This window comes from Cucumis sativus, chromosome 2 (assembly GCF_000004075.3).
Source record: "Cucumis sativus cultivar 9930 chromosome 2, Cucumber_9930_V3, whole genome shotgun sequence".
Lineage (NCBI taxonomy): Eukaryota > Viridiplantae > Streptophyta > Magnoliopsida > Cucurbitales > Cucurbitaceae > Cucumis > Cucumis sativus.
The window spans coordinates 21,233,099-21,250,572 of record NC_026656.2 but is presented as its reverse complement, the minus strand read 5'-3'; the positions used below and the strand labels follow the sequence as shown (position 1 = coordinate 21,250,572).

Sequence of the window (17,474 nt, the reverse complement as noted above, 5' to 3'; positions counted from 1 at the left end):
AAGAGAAAAATGGAATCACCAAGTAGCTAAATATAAATTTATGTACAATAATTTTGTACAGAACAAAGACATGTATAAGTTGAATCATAATTTTGAAAGTAACATGCAATACCAATTCTATAAATTGTTATCAGATTGGTTCTTTCTACTGTTGAGAGTGATATATATTGTTTTTATTTACAAAGAAAGGAAAACATTAAGCCAAAGGCCAAAATACAAATCTACGAGCCTCCTCCACACAAATGAGGAAGGAAGAAGAAGAGACATATACATAATCAAATGCCAAAATCTACCCTAATTCACTATCCTAAATTTCAAAATAGAAATAAAATACAGATAAAATTATATAAACACAAACAAAATAAGATTGAAAAGCACCCAAGTAAAATTACTTAGGTAGATTGTGGGTTAGTTCTCTAATTTTACAATTTTATTTTTTAATTACTAAAGGCATGCATATATGAGAGTGGGGAGACTTGGATATTTAACTTATTAGTCAAGTATATATTACTTAATTGTTTATTTTAAAGAACATAACTTAATTATTGAAGCATATCCTACCACTAATAAAATAATTGATCAATCTACATAAATAATTGAACAATCTCAACCATTATCTTCCATAACAATAATATATATAAAAAAAAAGATAGGGCCATTATGTAGGTTGAATATAAAATAAGAAGGAATTAAAAAAATTTAACAGCAGTTGGTTAAAAATGATTTAAAGGCAAATATGAAATCGAAATCTAAAAGAATTATTAAATCAAAACATAAAAGTAAAGATAGAACAGTTAGAAAATGAAATGGGCCTTCTTGAGTTAGGCCCAAAGAGATTGAGATAAATATGGGAGCGGCGGAATCGGGGAAATTGAAAATTGAAAATTGAAAACCGGGGAAGTTGCGTGAGAACTCAGAGATCAGAATAGTTTTTAAAAGCGATTCTCAAGTTCTTTTAGTATTTTCGATTAGAAGTAGAACAAAGAACAACACACAAGTCAGTTCCTTCTCATTTTTCTATCTTCTTTCACTCACTACCGTGTTTCTGTTTCATTCTCTCACCCTTTTGCTCCTTTTGTTTCAATCTGATCTTAGTTCCTGTTATGGACAAAATTAGAAGAGCCTCTCATGCCGGTTCTTGGTACACCGACAATTGTAAGTCGCCTTCTCTTACTCTTTGCATGAACCTTTTGGCTTGATTGCTTTTCAATTCTTCACTTTGCTTTATGTTCTGATTATTATTTATTTTCATTGATTTACGATACTCAGCCCAACTTCTGGAAGGCACTGTGATTTTTAAAATTACAATCCTGGAAGTTTTAATTTTTTTTTTTATTCAATTCGAGCTCAAGCTAGATTTTTGTGGCTTCCTCAGCTGCGCAATGAAGTTTGTAGAAGTCCATTGATTAAACTTACATGACACAGTGATTATGGTACGTTTAGGATATCGGGTTTTATTGGTTGTATATTGTGGGGGTACTTCAATTTCAGTTGTGAAGTCTTGATCTTACTGTTGTGCTGCTAATTTCACGAAGAGGGAATGAAATTATAACTTCAAATTTAGACCCGGTTGAGAGTGAGATGCTTTGTTGGACCATTGATATTGGCTGAATTTCATCATCCGAAGGTTCATGAGTTTAGGGCGTTCGTTCTATCCTTTTTTAATTAAAGTTTATTATCTAGCAATTCTTTAAATATTCTGCTTTTGGTTTAAATATGAATGTGATCGAGTAATATTTTTAATAATACCTCTTTTGTGTTGGGATATACTTGGGGGTAAGCTTAAACTTTTATTCTACTGATGAGGAGATAAAGCGTTCTCCCAAGTTCGATCCAAAATACACTCAGATGCATGAGATTATGATTTATGGACGAACTTAGCTGTATGCCATCTTAAGTATACAACAATAAAAAATTGGAAGAATTTAACATTGCTTGTGTGTGTGAGCTTCCATGACATAGTGAGGAGGTTGGTGTTTGGGTTTTCTTTTATCTTCATATTGTAGTTTTTATAGTTTGTGGAAGGCAAACGCAAATGGATAGTGAGATATCGTATGTTAAATTCTCTCTCCCTCTTTATTTTTTTTTCTCTCTTTCTAGCTAAGAAACTCGCAGAGGAGCTTGATGGGTGGCTGAGCGCATCAGGCCTGTCTAAATCCCCGGATGTACGTGGTGTAATTGCTCCGTAAGTTTCTGTAAGAAAAGTTTTCTGAAAAAAATTAAAATGTATCAATTTTGATGCATTTGGTTTGGTGTGGAAACACAGGCATGCTGGTTATTCATACTCAGGACGTGCTGCTGCATATGCGTTTGGTAACATTGATCCAACAAACATGTGAGTTTATCTCCCTTTCATCACTACTACTCTATCCCAACAAATTCTGTATGCTACTTGGTGTTTAAGTTTAGCTCATTCCAAAACTCATTATTATTATGTGTTTATGTTCTAATAGAATTCAGTGAAATACGTGAACATGTCTAGAAAACTCTTTCTAAAAGTGACTTGTCACTTATCACAACACTCTAAGAACATTTTTTAAAGCAAAAATGAAAAGCTGTTTTAAGAAAATAGTTCGTTTAACAAATCTTAATTATTTCAAATACCATATTCTCATATCATCTCCAAAATAATTGTTGGTTCGTTTCGAAGCGGCTTCCAGCTTGTTGCTAATATACTAGATGCTGATGCTTGCAGTTCTAGGATCTTTCTTCTTGGCCCATCTCACCACTATTACACACCAAAATGTGCTCTTTCAACTGCCACTATTTACCAGACCCCTGTGGGGGACCTTCCTATTGATTTGGAAGGTATTCTGATTTCAATTTTTTTCTTTGAGAATTTTCATTTTTTTCTCAACTGGACTTGGTTTCTCATATAGGTTTTCTTGTGCTTGCATCCATGAAAAACTGGGTCTTCCTTTAATCCCTAAATTTCTTTGTTTTATTCACTTTGACAGTCATTGAGGAGCTAAAAGCTACCGGAAAATTTGAATTGATGGACATGCATGTTGATGAAGCTGAACATAGCATGGAAATGCATTTGCCATATCTTGCCAAAGTATTTGAGGGGTATATATGTGTATATTTTTTTATTGAACGAGGGATTATATAGCATTCTAGAAACCTACTCATACTGATAACGAGGCACTCATGCAGGCATCCAGTGAAAGTTGTACCCATTTTAGTTGGTGCTGTTTCTGCAGAAAGTGAAGCCACATATGGACGCCTGCTTGCCAAATATGTGGATGATCCAAAAAATTTCTTTTCTATATCCTCAGATTTTTGTCATTGGGGGTCTCGGTATGTTCTATCACTATCTTATATAATGGCATGGTTCATTTTGAGATCTATATGGCACGTCCTATAATGTAGCCATAGATTTAGCGAGGTTTATTACTCTTTGGGCTCTATTTTGTTATTAGTGCTTTCTAACAATCTTAGTTATTATAAAAAGGCCTAAGGTGCAAATTAGTTTTGCTTGAATGTGGGGTCATTTTTCTGCTCTTAGTTCTGACTGTACAGACTAGCTATATCAACTGTCGTGGTTGTTCATTGGAAGTCTCTTAAATGGCTAGGTTTGACTGGGCCTCGAATTTAAGTAAAATTAAGTTGACAGTATATTAGTAATTACTGATTAGAGTCAGCTCTCTAGTTTTCCACATATTGGGAAAAAGTGATTCTTTTTCATTTCATCACTGCACTCATTGCCCTTATGTGTTGATGCCTGTTGGATGTATATGAAGTATTTAATTCATGAATCTCACAATAAATGGCTTTCAAAGTTACTGTCATTATTGTTCTGAATTTCGTCTGATGTGTACTTTAGGTTCAGCTACATGCACTACGACAAGAAACATGGACCAATATACAAATCTATTGAAGCTTTGGACCGTATGGGTATGGATATAATAGAAACAGGTGATGCTGAAGCATTCAAAAAGTACCTGCAGGAATATGACAACACCATTTGTGGTCGCCACCCTATTAGTGTATTTCTTCATGTAAGTGCCAGAAAACACTCTAAAACTAATGATAAAGAAAGGGAAGAGCTGAAAAAGTAAAAGAAAAATAAAAGAGGATAGTCCTTGAATAAAGAAATTACGTTCGAGGTTGGTTCCTCGAAAGGGTCCCTTCCTCATGAGTAAAAAGCATGTGCTGAAGTTCTCTTGGGCTTCTACATATATTGAATACATGTATAAAATTATCATCCATGCATTCTAGTTAGAATCTTGAACACTCTCTTCTGAGGAATGTTGGACAGATGATATGGAGATTTGTTTGATTTATGCACGTTTAATCAACTTTAAAATATAGAAAAAAAATTGGCTTTTGAAGTTATTTGAATGAAGATTTAGATTTTAGGGTTTATTGATCTGAGGTATTTTGTTTCTACACATAACGTATCTTGAAGTTGTGCATATTCTGATTTCTTCTGGTCTCATTAGGGTTTATAATTTTCACTCTGCTGCATCCTCTGAATCTGATTATGAATTTGTTGGTTTTGTTTCACCAGATGTTGAAGCACAGCTCGACAAAAATAAAAATAAAATTCCTTCGATATGAGCAATCGAGTCAATGCAAAACAACTAGAGACAGCAGTGTGAGCTACGCATCAGCTGCAGCCAAGGTGGATGCTTGAAGCTGTGTGAATTATGGCAACGAGCTTCACCATTGCATTCGCCTTAACTTCTGATATCATGCATTTTACTTTGTTCTTAAATTATTTAGAAAGTCTTGTCCATCGTGTTACATATCAGTCATTCAGCAACTTTCATTGTTAGTGTGTTATTTAATTTTCGTTTCATATATTTATTCTTGGTCGGAATGACGATTCTCCAAGGGCTTCTGATGAAATTTCTTGTTTCTTCGTGTCAAATGATTTCGTTTCTTTTCTAATAATTTCTTTTCAAGTATTTAAGAATCACTGCAAATCGCTTGTTAAGATTTGACACGAAAGGTCTGCCAGCGGTTTGGGTGAAATTTACCGTTCCAAGTTCCGTACAATTCTTAATCAATACACATTTTGAAACTTAATGTGACCAGTAGGGTAAAGTGAACTTATTAAGTCGTTTGGTAACATTTTAGATTTTTTTTTTGTTTTCAATTTATGAGATATTTGCTTGTTTTTTGTTCTTAAGAAACATTCCTAAGATTAAACTTATATTTCGGGGGTAAAAAACAAGATCAAGTTTCCTTAATATGAACTTCGGTTGTTGTTTCCCACTCTTTCCATATCACAATTGAAATCATTTTTTTTTCATCTACAACTTCAATTTAAAATTTTAAAGCACAAGAAACCAAAAATGATTCCGGAACATTTTTTTTAGCAGGAGAAGAAATAACAAGAAACAATGATCTCTTGGACTCGAACAAGAAAATTAATTTCAAAACTTTCTAAAGAACCGCTTATGTTTCCCATAAAGTGATAACATTCTTAAAAGTTCCATACTTGAAACAGAAAAAAAAATGATCTCTTGGACTCACATGGCAAACCCAGCCCTATGAATTAGAGTAATGTGGCACAGATTGTAAATGTAAATACCGCTTTGCTGAATTTAACATTTTATTTGAAGACAGCAATTTCTCTTCAGAAAGAAGAAAGAAATATTAACGAGGAAGAGAAAGGAGAAGGGAAAAAAGAACTGTGATATTTCAATATTATCCATCATATGTATCAAACTAATTTTCTACTTTCTAATATTAACAAGAGGGCATTCAGTTCGATCGACCTGTCACTATTATCCCGAGAAAAAAAATTTGCTGTGTACCTCAGCATCCGAAAAGAGAAATCTAGTGAACATGTCGAGATTCTCCGGTGTCAGCTCAGATGGAAGGTGAACTCAGGCACATTAAACTGTAGTAAAAGAATTGTGTAAGCTCCGAAAAATTTGCTGCATGTCCAGATAATCTACCGCCCTCAGTTATTGTGGGTTTATTAAACCACGGAGCACACCTTGTCTGAAAAAAAAAAGGGATATCCATCATTGGCATAAGTACATATCCATAAACCAAAAACCAAAGTACCTCTTTGCAGTGATTTGAACAGTTAGTAATTCCACCTGGTGAAGTAAACTTCTTAAACGACTAGTGCCTAAGGCCTATAACGTTTTATGGTTTTGTTTCTGTTCTTATAGAGTTTCCTATTAATGTATCAGTTTGTTTCATTTTAACTCTTCCATTAAAGAAGAATAATACAAATGCAAACTAAAGGCCGTATTGGTGTCTCGCATTTCATCCAACTCATTTGACAACCCACAAACCTTTTCTTTATAGAAAGTTAAGATTTGGGGGTAAATGATGAGCAGGAAAAAGTATGCACCAAAGCACCTTTGAGCTGCTCCCATCAATTTTCCAAATCAAGTAGTACTTTAAAACAGTGGTAGAAATATGAGAAAAAACCAAGTACCACAATAATAGAATGGAGGCACATTCACCTTGTCTAATACTACTGCAGCACAGTCGATTATCATCTATATGAGTAGCCTGGAGACCAATCATCCATGATCCCACTGATATATCGTCATGTGCATAAGTTTTCAACGATGCACTGCAAATAAAATCAACATTTAATAAGGCCTCAGAGGCAGGACAATTATGATACATGACATAACCAAGAAATATATTCTAGAAATTAAAAGTTGAATAAAGGACTTGAGCAATTTCAGTAATAAGATTCTTTTATATTTATAGAGCAGAATACCACATTCAAATTGATGGAGTTAACTTGTCTTAAAGGAGTACAATTTGGCAGATACCGACTCTTGTTGATTATAATTCTAATGGAAAAAGATAATCTGAGTTATAAAAATATTCTCTTCCCATAGACTAGAAGTAACTGAGAATGGAATCCTAGACTTCTGAACATGGAATACAGCTTTGATAAAGTAAATCATCTTCTGGTACTTGAGTTGTTGAAATTACCTGTTAATATTAATATACTGAGCCAGATTCTTGGAGAGGATAATAAGGGCACCAGACGCATGCCGGAAGTACCTAAAGGATATGCAAAAATTGATCACGTTTTACACCTGCAGTCGAGGCAGTATTCAATATATTTGAAGAACATAATTACAAAATTCCTTCATGGCTCCATCCTGAAGCTAGATAACATACGATTTCTCATCTCCAAACTTCCACCATTCAGGTTCATACCACTGCTTTCCTCTGAAAAAAAAAAATACATAGCATTTCAACAGATTAGAGCACTGGATAATTACATGAGTGAGTACCATAAAATCTTGACCTTACAAAAACAAAGAATGAAGAGTCTTTATCATAAAAAACGGAAGCTTAAGGAGGTGAAAACAATTTCCAAAATCAATTTAAAAAGTAGAAGTTGGAGCATATAATTCATACACCCACGTATATTTAATAATAAAAAATGGAATGGTAGAGCGCATACTCGTCAGCAATCACATCTCCAGATTTCATGCATCCAACATAAGTACTATCTTGACCACGACGATGTTCAAGAAGCCCAATTAAACCCTCTACTTGGCCAAAAGAAAGTTTCAATTAATCAGCAAGCCATGATAAATAAATTTCTTGGAAATAGAGGTTGTTGATTAGATGATCAACCAAGATCAAGGTCGATGTTGTCATCGACTTTCACGTAAAATTGTGCATCCCAATTTTGAACTGCTGTACTGAAGAAGAACTTGGCCTTCTTTGGTAACTCTTCATCAGCTTCTTCATGACCTTCCTACAAAATATAAGGAACAAGTGTTGAGAATTTCAAAGCAATTGGTGGCGTGAATAAATTAACAAAGTCTATAAACTGTACAATATCAATACATAAAGAGATACTCCTTAACAAACCATCTACGGATGATATTGTCTAGATAGAGTCCAGTGGAAACAAGATAACATGCAAGCACAGTTATTACTACCACGGGAACCATGAACCAAAAAGTTGAGTTGGAAAGTCTTTGCTAATTCTAAGTGATAGGAACAGGTGTATATATGCAAGGCTTAAACTTTTATAACATACAAGTATCAAGAAGTCCTTAGTTGAAAGGTTTTCCTTGTCAATATTGCGGTCTAAGCTATCACCTCGGTTTGCACTGCCAATACCAAATCAGTAAAGTTATGACATGTAACAACAAAGAGATTGAAAAACATAATGTCATCAAATGAAAGAAATGTAAGTGTAGAACACTGATGTGAAATAGAGTTGAAAGTGGAAAGGAAAACCTCCGACCAATAACAAAGCGTATAATCACCCCTCTTTCCTCCAGCTTTTTCAATGCATCACCTATAAATCCCAAAAGAACTATTATCATATATCATCAAATACATGTTCACACACATCCCACCATGAAATTAAACCGGTCAATGTTTCTTCAAATATTGAAACATTTACAAGTAATTCTATAAGATTCAAATATTCTAGCAGAGAATTCATTCCCCTATAATTTCTTAAAATAATACATTTCTCCATCGCAAGAATATATCCAAGCATCAGTTTCAGTCTAATGCAAACATCACTTTCAAGATCTATTTGATGGAAGTCGAATGTAGTTGTAATTCCTATTATTATTGATGATACTATAGGAATGAATTCCTTGTTACAATATCGAATAATTCTCTCCTGCTATCCTCCCTTTCAAGGAAGAACAGAAAGATCTCTCCAAACTCAAAAACATAACTAACTTTCCCGCCCTCATACTGCTTTTATTTATACTAACTACTAACCCTTCCCTTTGCCAATTCCCACGTGTCATTCATATGCACATGTTACTTCTTTCTCTCTCTCCTGCTGTACTGGTAGATAGGGAGTCTATCATTATTTTATGTGAAGCATGGCTCTTCCCCTCTTTTTTTCTCCCCTAATCCTGTTTAATAATAAACCATGTTGAATTGCAAGGAACTATCGTTCTTTCTGCGTACCTATTACAGGGCCCGACAATAGGAGGAAGTCTTTCATTTCCAAGGAAAAATGACAATACCACCAAAACCAGTTACCAATCATTGATACCATGGGCATGCTAGATTTCCTAGATTTAAGTATAATATACCAATCACTCCTACAGACTATTAGAACAAGACAATAAATTTTTGCTTTAAATGAAGCTCTATCACCCCCAATCAAACAGTATCTAAACTTTGACTAACCTTTTGGCATCCAGGATCCTCTGAATACATTGCGCCTCAGTCGACTTCCAAATCCTGTATAAACACCGATAACAGCAAGGAGCTTACGGCCAGGGTCAGAAGAAGATCCACTTTGTCGCAGTTGATTCTTCAGGTATCCTTGACTCTTCGCTAATGTTAAATCCATCTCAACTTCCACAATCCTTCTCTCCAAATCTCTTAATAAAAGTTTTAGTTCAATAAATGCGAAATATCAAGATTAGAATTTATTAATAACTACGTAAATAGAAACAATTTTACAAAGAATGAAAGGAAACAAAACGTCCAACTCTTGCAAGAAAGACGCACGAGATCATTTAAAAGAAGACAAAAAATTACAAAACAAAGATCTAGGGTTTTATACGAGAATCAAGAAAGGAACATTAGCTTCATACTTGCAACCCAGGACTTGCAGCTTATCTTCAACGCTTAAAATCACGGGTCTCTGCAAACAGTGACAGAATTTTAATGAATCGAGGGCACAATGCTAAAAAATGAACAAATCATTTCTGCAGATATGGCGAATTAATGGCTGGACGCGGAGAAAAACGATTAAATGTAGAACTAGAATTATCGGATACAAGCTATTAGCAAATACGCGTGCAGTATTCATACAAACTTTCAATTCAAGTAAAGGAAATGTAAAATTTGGCAGCAATTCCAACATATTTCTCCTAGAATAAAAAAAGTACTAATAATCCATATACCTGGGATGCGTTCTTCTGTAAAAGAGTAGTCAGTAATTTCCTATTTTCTGCATCCTGCCATAGCCTGAAGAAACCAAACCAACAATAATCAGAATATACGAATTGATAAGGAAGATTAAAGTGAAATGCAATAGATTATCGCAATAGAACAATCAATTTCCTCTCTCTCTCTCTACCTCCCCCGCGAATGCATTTCTTGATGATCTTAAGATCATTTAAAAATTGGAATAGAAAAAAAGAATCGGATGAAATAATAAGATCCAATTGAGCCTAAAAAACACCAAGAATAAAAGTGCACTATAAGTATGGTTTAATTTCCGAGATTCAGATTCTGCGGTTTCAATCAACATGGCTACGTAGAAGAAGAAGATACCTGCCAGCAACATAAAGCCAAGCAAGACATGAGAGGAATGCGAGAAGTATAGAAGGTTTGGAGGCATGAATAGGCTTGGATCGAGGACGTCTTTCGGGTTTGGAGGTGGTGGGCAAACTCTCCATCTCGTCAACCTTGAGGAGCAAGAGCCGAGATGGAGACAGAGAGAAATGGGATTGGGTTTAAACGCAGAAATTTTGTTAGTGTTTGAGAAAGAATCGATCAATGTATGGATAGAGAGACAAATTGGCATAAACAAGGAAGGAAAGGAGGAAGGAAAGAATACAGTAATGGAAACTCAGTGCCAAAAGGAAGAAGAAGACAGAGTCGTTGAGATCTCGCCTGCCATTGCACTCGGTTTCAAAGGTCCACACACAAATGGGCTTGGCCCATCTCTTCCTCGCGCCATTCTTTAGTTTCCTCCCAATTTACTTCTTTTAAATTTTAAAATGTTTGGTTTTATTTATTAAACACAATTCTTTATTTTGTTTCTAACAAATATTTTAATCCATTCTTCAAGCTTTAACTCAAACAATCTCACCAAATTTAGCAAAGGAAAAAGTTGCAACAATTTTTAAGTCCAATTTCAAACATTTATCTAAATTAGTAAATTCAATTAAAAAATGTACCTATGATTTATATTTTCATATATATGCACCGAATTTACAATTGACATTCCAAATTACTAATACCAAACTTCAAACTAATGCCCACACATCATAAAAACTTAAACTTATAAAAATAAGAAAATCAAGAGATTAAACGTTAAGGTAAAAAGGAGGGATTGAACTTTAAAAGTGTATCAATTCCACGATAAATTTGAAACTTTGGAAGTGCATAAAAAGAATGATTGATAATGTATTCGTTTAAATCTTCAAATTTTGAAACTGTATCAATTCATACACTTTATTTTATTCGGTTTTGATAAACATTGCGTAAAACTTATAATGATATATAATAGACTTTTAAATTTGAATAAATAAATAAATTTAGACTCTCCATTACTATTTTCTTTAAAACTTATGAACGCATCAATTCATCTATTCATCAATTTTATAAGATTGAATATGAGATAACTTACACGAGGGTGAGAAATTAGATGGCGTAAAGAGTAGAGCTTTAGCACATACAAATCATTGGCTTCTTACTAATTTTTTAAAATGAATTTCGGACGAGGATGTTAACGGATGAAATTCAGACATTTAAATTGATTCAATTATTAGGTAATTTTTTTTAATTAATATCAAAAGTATAAATTGACATGTTTTCAAATTTTCTACAGTTTTACGAATATGATAAATATTAAAATTAAGGTGCCAAATTAATTGCAATATTTTGAATTTGATAATGAGTAACAAGATGTTTTTATATAACAATAGTTTGTTTATTTTTTCCTTTTTCGTTTTAAGTTTTAATGATTGGTTATAGTGTTCTATGTAATGTCACATTAAAAAGTATACACACGCAGGAACCATTTTAAAAAAACAATAAATTTGATACATTCATGTTTAAATTAAGAAATACGATCAATTTTGATAAAATAAAATACTTTTTTTAAAAGATCAATAAATTTTGATATATTCCCATTTAGATAAAAAAAAATGGAATAATGTAAAAAACAAATAGATTTTTAAATATTCACTTAGGGAGCATTTTTTTAAAATTTATAGGTTCATTTGAATAAAAAATGATTAAAAATAAAATATTTTCACGTAATATTAACATGAAAATTTAAGTATAATGAATTTTATGGAATGGCAAAATATTTGTTTTAGTTTTTGTAAAGACAAATTTATCTTTTATCTTCTAATCATAAAAACTTGAACCTTTTCAGTCCAACTAAACATTTTCATGAATGTTGACCGTTGAATAGTTACAATAAATTTAAATTTTATAATCATCATGAATTAAAGAAAAAAGAAAAGCAACCTAACTCAATCCATATTTTATATATTGAGTTGGAAAATTAATTCAGATTATTTAAGTTGTCAATCCAACCAACCTAAAAATATAGATGGTCTCACAACCCAATCAAAAAAAATATATATATATATATATAATTTGACTTTTTTTTTTTTTTTTTGTAATTTAAGGTGAAATGTGTTTTAAAAACTTTAATGGAATAGAGTTTTAGAATCCAGTTAAAACTAATCTAAACACATGAGTTGAATAAGTGAATGGGATTTGAATGATTATTAGTTATTGATAGAATTAGTTTTACGTTACAAATTCATAACTTAACAATCCAATTGAGTTTTAGTCGTCTCAACTGATTAATCTTAACCCAATGATTACTCCACAATAAAAATAAAAGAATAATGGTTGTGAAAGACTAGAAATTTCCATTAAGAAAGGCTCTTAATTTTCGTCATGTCCATTTATGATCACAATAAATAAATTCAAAAGATTTTAGTCCACGGTAATAACTTTCACTTTTATTATTAATTTATTATGTATTTTTAAGACGCATTTTAAAATATGTATATATAAATTGTGTAAAATTTATGAGATTCTCTATTAATTTTTTTATCTATATTTTATAAATAGTTTCAAACTTTTTTTACTATCTCTAATTAATATCAAATGGATAGTTGATATAATTGAGTTGTTATTATTATTTTACTTTAAATGAGAGATGAGAGACTATGCTCTTTTTCTATAAGAAATTACTCTTATTTTATTTAGTATAATACTTCTATGATTGTTTGGTAGTTTTTATCACGATTTTCTTTTTATTTATTGTTATTCTTGATCTATTTTAATTGTTATCTTACTTAGTTCGATCACCATCCTCTTATAAGACTGAAAAGTTCAATAACACTCTTTGTTGTAACTATTATTGTACTGAAAAATAGAGTTCAACTTAATGTTTTTTAAATAAGAGGTAGAAGTAATAATTTGAACAACAAGTTTTCAATTGTAACGTATCATTATTTCTAAATTGTTTAAAAGATGGTTTACCAGTCAAACCATAGACTTGTGTTATTAAAGTAAATTTAATTTAACAATAACTGAAACAGTCTTCTAGCTAACAAGTGGTTTTGTTTGCTTCTATCTCTTTCATTGTTTCTACTAAAAATCATAACCATATCAATTAGTGGCAGAAAAGCATTAATTATGGGTAGAGTAAGAGTAAACTTGCAAAAATATTCAAAAGTTCTGCTTAATTTTGTTCACCCTCGTCTAATCTGTCAAAGCACTATGGTTATGGTTAGCAATCAAAATTGAAGTAAGGAGATTAACAGCACACTTTTTAAAATTAATTTATCAAAATATTTAAAGTTGCTAGAGAGATTTAACATGTCTATTCATTCAAAATTCACACGTTTGTGGTCTTGTTAGGATCTTTTATCTTTGATTTTAGATGTGATATTTAATTAAATTGATTATAAAAGTTGAAATTTAAAAAGCTAATAATTGATACTAAAACGATAAATTTTACCATACTATTCTTTAAAAATAGAAAATAATATTTAAAATAAATTAACATACTTTCAAAAGTAAAAGAAATGTTGTGATATATATAATTTAATTTACTTTCATTAATCAATTAAATTTTTTGGTTTGATTGATGGTTTAAGACGGTATCTTTGTTGATGATGGGTTGGATTATAACCTTATATATAATTAAAGTTACCATAATTGAATAAACAAGAGGAGGGCATTTCGGGGATTTGACATATATTCGAGTGTGGTTTGTAACGTGAAGTGAGTGAAGTCAATTACAAGTCATTCCACTGTATGCCTTTCATAAAATTTCCTTAAATCTCAAATTTTCGTTTATGGAAAGCTCTAAAAGGCTTTAATACACACATACACACACATATATACATATCATCGCCTTCACTCGACAATCCAAATTTTTTCCAAATTAGTATAATTCAAATGGAGTTTTTTCACCCACCCAAACCCATCACAATATTCTCATCAATTTCTATTCTCCTACTCCTGATCTTTCTTCTTCTCTCACAAAATTACAACTTCAAATTTCACACTCCACTCAATTCCACGCACTTGCACCGCGAGTTTCCTCCTATTTCCGATCAATTCCGAGCCCTTCACTTCCCACAAACAGCCCCTTCTCGTGTTAAACTGGTAAGAAATATATATATAAAAAAAACGAATATATATGATTAATATGTGTGTGTGTATGGAATTACTGATGTATTAAACCTTTATATTCGCAGAGAAAAGTGAGGAAAACTAGGCTGAGTCGTGAAGAAAAGCTGGAACTAGGGCTCGCACAGGCTAGGGCTTCTATTCGCAAAGCAGCCAATGACTCGAACCTCTCGACTTCCTCCATCGATTACATTCCTTCTTCTTCCGTTTATCACAATCCCCGCGCTTTTTATCAGTTAGTATTATTCTTACTTACTTACCAATTACACAGATATTCGTTCTTTTCTTTGGAAGGTGGAGAGGGAAGGAAAAATTATTAATTATTTTACGTTATAATCTATAAATCTGCTCGTAATCATGGCAACTTCCTCATAAATTAGAGTAATTTCGATTTTTCTATACTTATACTTATCATGCAAGGGAAGCAAATTAAAACTATTTTCTTTTTATAAATATGATGATAGTAATAATAAAAAAGTAGATAAAGAGAATAACGTAGTAAACACACCGTCAAGAACGGAATATGTTTTCTAGTTTGATTAAACCTTTCTTTTAATATTATATTACGTCATAATATATCTTTATTTCCTCACAATTTTTTTTGTCTCTTAAATATAAAAATACCTCAAATTTACTTAATGTGTTCGTTATTAAGATGCACTCATAGAAAAATTGTAATATTACTTGTGACATTCTTTGGAGAAAAATAAACGGTTGCATCCTATTTTGATCACTCTGACACAGATAAAGTATTAAGATAAATTTGATTTTTTTGGTATTTATTATTTACTTTAGCTGTGACCCGAGGATGACTGACTGTAGGCGTGTTAAGTGCGCACACTCATTTCCAATTTTCTTTTTTGTGGAATAGAATTGCACATTACTCAATTGCGACAGTGAAAGCCACGTACACCACACACACTTTCTACTATCATTACTATTTTCTTCACTAATAATCCATTCACTAATTATCTAATAAACCATGTATTATGACTATAGTTACCCCCACTGGCGACTTATAACCAATAATCATCCAATAATTAAACAGGAGCTACGTGGAAATGGAGAAAAGATTTAAAGTGTACGTGTACCCAGAAGGGGAATTGCCAATAACACATGCCGGGCCGTGTAAAAACATATACACAATTGAAGGGAGGTTCATACATGAGATGGAGGATGGTGGAAACGGGTTCAGGACGGTGGATCCGAGTCGGGCACATGTTTTGTTTATGCCGTTTAGTGTGGCTTGGATGGTGAAGTACTTATATAAAGATGGAAGTTATGATCAAACGCCATTACGGATGTTTGTGAGTGATTATGTGGAGGTGGTGTCTAAGAAATACCCGTTTTGGAATAAAACTAATGGGGCTGACCATTTCATCCTTGCATGCCATGATTGGGTTTGTCTCTCTCTCTTTTTTTCTTTTTTCTCTTCTTCTTTTCTTCTATACAAAGTTACCTTGCTTTTTATGTTCTTCTCAATCATGTGTGTTAGTTGGTCCAGTTTGCTTTTTTTTTTTTTTTTTTTTTCATTATTTTTTCAGTTCTCACTTTCTCCTAATAATTTCATCTATTTGTTTATACTCAAATTTTATTTCAACTTTTTCAAACTATTTAGTAATATATAGTTGTAATTATTTTAAAATTTAGTTTTGGTTAAATTACAAATTTAACTTGTGAAAACTTTGACAGTTGTAGATGTATTTGTGGTTCCTAAACTTTTTTTAAAGAAATTTGAAAATTTAGTAACTCTAATAATTTTCTTTTTAATGAGAAAATGCAGTAGATTTACAATATTAACTAAAGTATAGGCATTTGAGGTAGATAATGCATTAGCATTAAAAACGTTGGATTAAATTATAAATTAGAATTTGATACTTATGTTAAAATTATAGGAGCTAAATTTAAAATTTAATCAACCGAATTTTACAATAAAAATCAATTAATTAAAGGGTTTGGTTGACTAATTATAGAAAAAAATAAAATTTAAATTATTAATATTACTTTTAATAATATTGGATGAGAAAAAATATTGAGAATTTTGAACCTAAGTTTGTGTTTGGCGTGAATTTCATAGGGTCCAATAGCAACAGAAGGAAACCGATTCCTATACAACACATCTATCCGTGTCCTATGTAACGCAAATTCCTCCGAAGGCTTCAACCCACAAAAAGACGTCAGCCTCCCAGAGATCCACCTCTACGATGGCGAAATTTCCCCCAAACTCCTCTCAGCTTCAAACTCCCACCACCACCGTCCACACCTCGCATTCTTTGCCGGAGGTCTCCACGGTCCAATCAGACCCATACTCCTAAACCACTGGAAAAACCGAACCCACACAAACATCCACGTCTACGAGTACCTCCCAAAACAGCTCGACTACTACGACGAAATGCTTCAATCCAGATTCTGCCTCTGCCCCAGCGGCTACGAGGTGGCCAGTCCCAGAATCGTGGAGGCCATTTATGCCGAATGCGTCCCCGTGATTATTTCGGAGCGTTATGTTTTGCCATTCAGCGATGTGTTGAGATGGGAAGGGTTTTCGATTGAGGTTAGTGTGTCAGAAATTCCGAGGTTGGAGGAGATTTTGATGGGTGTATCGGAAGAAAGGTATGAGAAACTTATACAAGGTTTGAGGACTGTGAGGAAGCACTTTGTGCTGAACCGTCCGGCTAAGAGGTTTGATGCTTTTCATATGATTTTGCACTCTGTTTGGCTTCGGAGATTAAATGTAAAACTTGCCTAACCAAATTTCTACTTTGTACAGAACTTTCTAAATATTACACTTTAATTTCTTTTCGCTCTTTAGATTTGATACAAACACACATTACACAACCCTACTTCCGGATGAATTGACATTTCCCCATAAATTTAATTGACGCTGATAATTCATTTTGGATACGTGACAATTCATGCATGCATGAAGTTAGTTAATATATTTTAGTTTAATTTTAGGGTATTTATTAGTACGGAAATAGAAAAAATATGTTGGTGAATATATTATAAGGGAGAGGGTTTTCAATTCTTACACTTTCACCAATATTTTCTTCTGGAGGATTTGAACGACATACAAACCTATATTATTGTATATTAGTTTGACGACAATCAAATGTGTTAAATTAATTAAAATAAGCTTGATGATA

The 17,474-nt window shown here is 32.5% G+C and overlaps 3 protein-coding genes across 4 annotated transcripts; 2 read left to right on the top strand and 1 right to left on the bottom strand.

The window, feature by feature from the left end:
• Positions 1 to 846: 846 nt before the first annotated feature.
• LOC101214951 (protein MEMO1) lies at positions 847 to 4,913 on the top strand. Its single transcript, XM_011651532.2, has 9 exons — positions 847 to 997; positions 1,096 to 1,155; positions 2,101 to 2,185; positions 2,267 to 2,335; positions 2,696 to 2,808; positions 2,958 to 3,069; positions 3,157 to 3,300; positions 3,827 to 4,001; positions 4,514 to 4,913. The coding sequence occupies exons 2-9, from the start codon at positions 1,104 to 1,106 to the stop codon at positions 4,637 to 4,639; spliced, it is 876 nt and encodes a 291-aa protein (XP_011649834.1). The 5' UTR covers positions 847 to 997; positions 1,096 to 1,103; the 3' UTR covers positions 4,640 to 4,913.
• Positions 4,914 to 5,529: 616 nt separating this feature from the next.
• On the bottom strand, positions 5,530 to 10,557 carry LOC101215191 (hydroxyproline O-galactosyltransferase HPGT3). Of its 2 annotated transcripts, XM_004138671.3 has the most exons (12): positions 10,213 to 10,552; positions 9,840 to 9,903; positions 9,528 to 9,577; positions 9,115 to 9,311; positions 8,194 to 8,254; positions 7,991 to 8,063; positions 7,579 to 7,702; positions 7,403 to 7,490; positions 7,114 to 7,164; positions 6,922 to 6,993; positions 6,435 to 6,547; positions 5,530 to 5,958 (listed from the first exon to the last, which is right to left on the bottom strand). In XM_004138671.3, exons 1-12 carry the CDS (start codon positions 10,335 to 10,337, stop codon positions 5,936 to 5,938), a joined length of 1,041 nt encoding a protein of 346 aa, XP_004138719.1. In that variant the 5' UTR covers positions 10,338 to 10,552; the 3' UTR covers positions 5,530 to 5,935. The 2 variants fall into 2 exon arrangements, with proteins under 2 accessions (XP_004138719.1, XP_031736920.1); XM_031881060.1 differs by lacking the exons at positions 5,530 to 5,958; positions 6,435 to 6,547 and having other exon boundaries at positions 6,924 to 6,993; positions 7,073 to 7,164; positions 10,213 to 10,557.
• A 3,406-nt stretch (positions 10,558 to 13,963) lies between these two features.
• Positions 13,964 to 17,166, top strand: LOC101206439 (probable glycosyltransferase At5g25310). Its single transcript, XM_004138802.3, has 4 exons — positions 13,964 to 14,307; positions 14,400 to 14,566; positions 15,380 to 15,731; positions 16,409 to 17,166. The coding sequence occupies exons 1-4, from the start codon at positions 14,098 to 14,100 to the stop codon at positions 17,075 to 17,077; spliced, it is 1,398 nt and encodes a 465-aa protein (XP_004138850.1). The 5' UTR covers positions 13,964 to 14,097; the 3' UTR covers positions 17,078 to 17,166.
• Positions 17,167 to 17,474: the final 308 nt, after the last annotated feature.

Bases quoted from the DNA above. Each gene is read 5' to 3' on its own strand.
- LOC101214951 (XM_011651532.2), top strand. From the start codon at position 1,104: ATGGACAAAATTAGAAGAGCCTCTCATGCCGGTTCTTGGTACACCGAC. The intron at 2,336-2,695 runs GTGAGTTTATCT...TGATGCTTGCAG, and splicing joins AACATTGATCCAACAAACAT to TTCTAGGATCTTTCTTCTTG. The intron at 3,070-3,156 runs GTATATATGTGT...GCACTCATGCAG, and splicing joins CTTGCCAAAGTATTTGAGGG to GCATCCAGTGAAAGTTGTAC.
- LOC101215191 (XM_004138671.3), bottom strand. From the start codon at position 10,337: ATGGAGAGTTTGCCCACCACCTCCAAACCCGAAAGACGTCCTCGATCC. The intron at 8,064-8,193 runs GTTTTCCTTTCC...TGGTATTGGCAG, and splicing joins CGCTTTGTTATTGGTCGGAG to TGCAAACCGAGGTGATAGCT. The intron at 6,548-6,921 runs GTAATTTCAACA...TTTTATTTGCAG, and splicing joins CAGTATATTAATATTAACAG to TGCATCGTTGAAAACTTATG.
- LOC101206439 (XM_004138802.3), top strand. From the start codon at position 14,098: ATGGAGTTTTTTCACCCACCCAAACCCATCACAATATTCTCATCAATT. The intron at 14,308-14,399 runs GTAAGAAATATA...TTATATTCGCAG, and splicing joins CCCCTTCTCGTGTTAAACTG to AGAAAAGTGAGGAAAACTAG. The intron at 15,732-16,408 runs GTTTGTCTCTCT...TGAATTTCATAG, and splicing joins TCCTTGCATGCCATGATTGG to GGTCCAATAGCAACAGAAGG.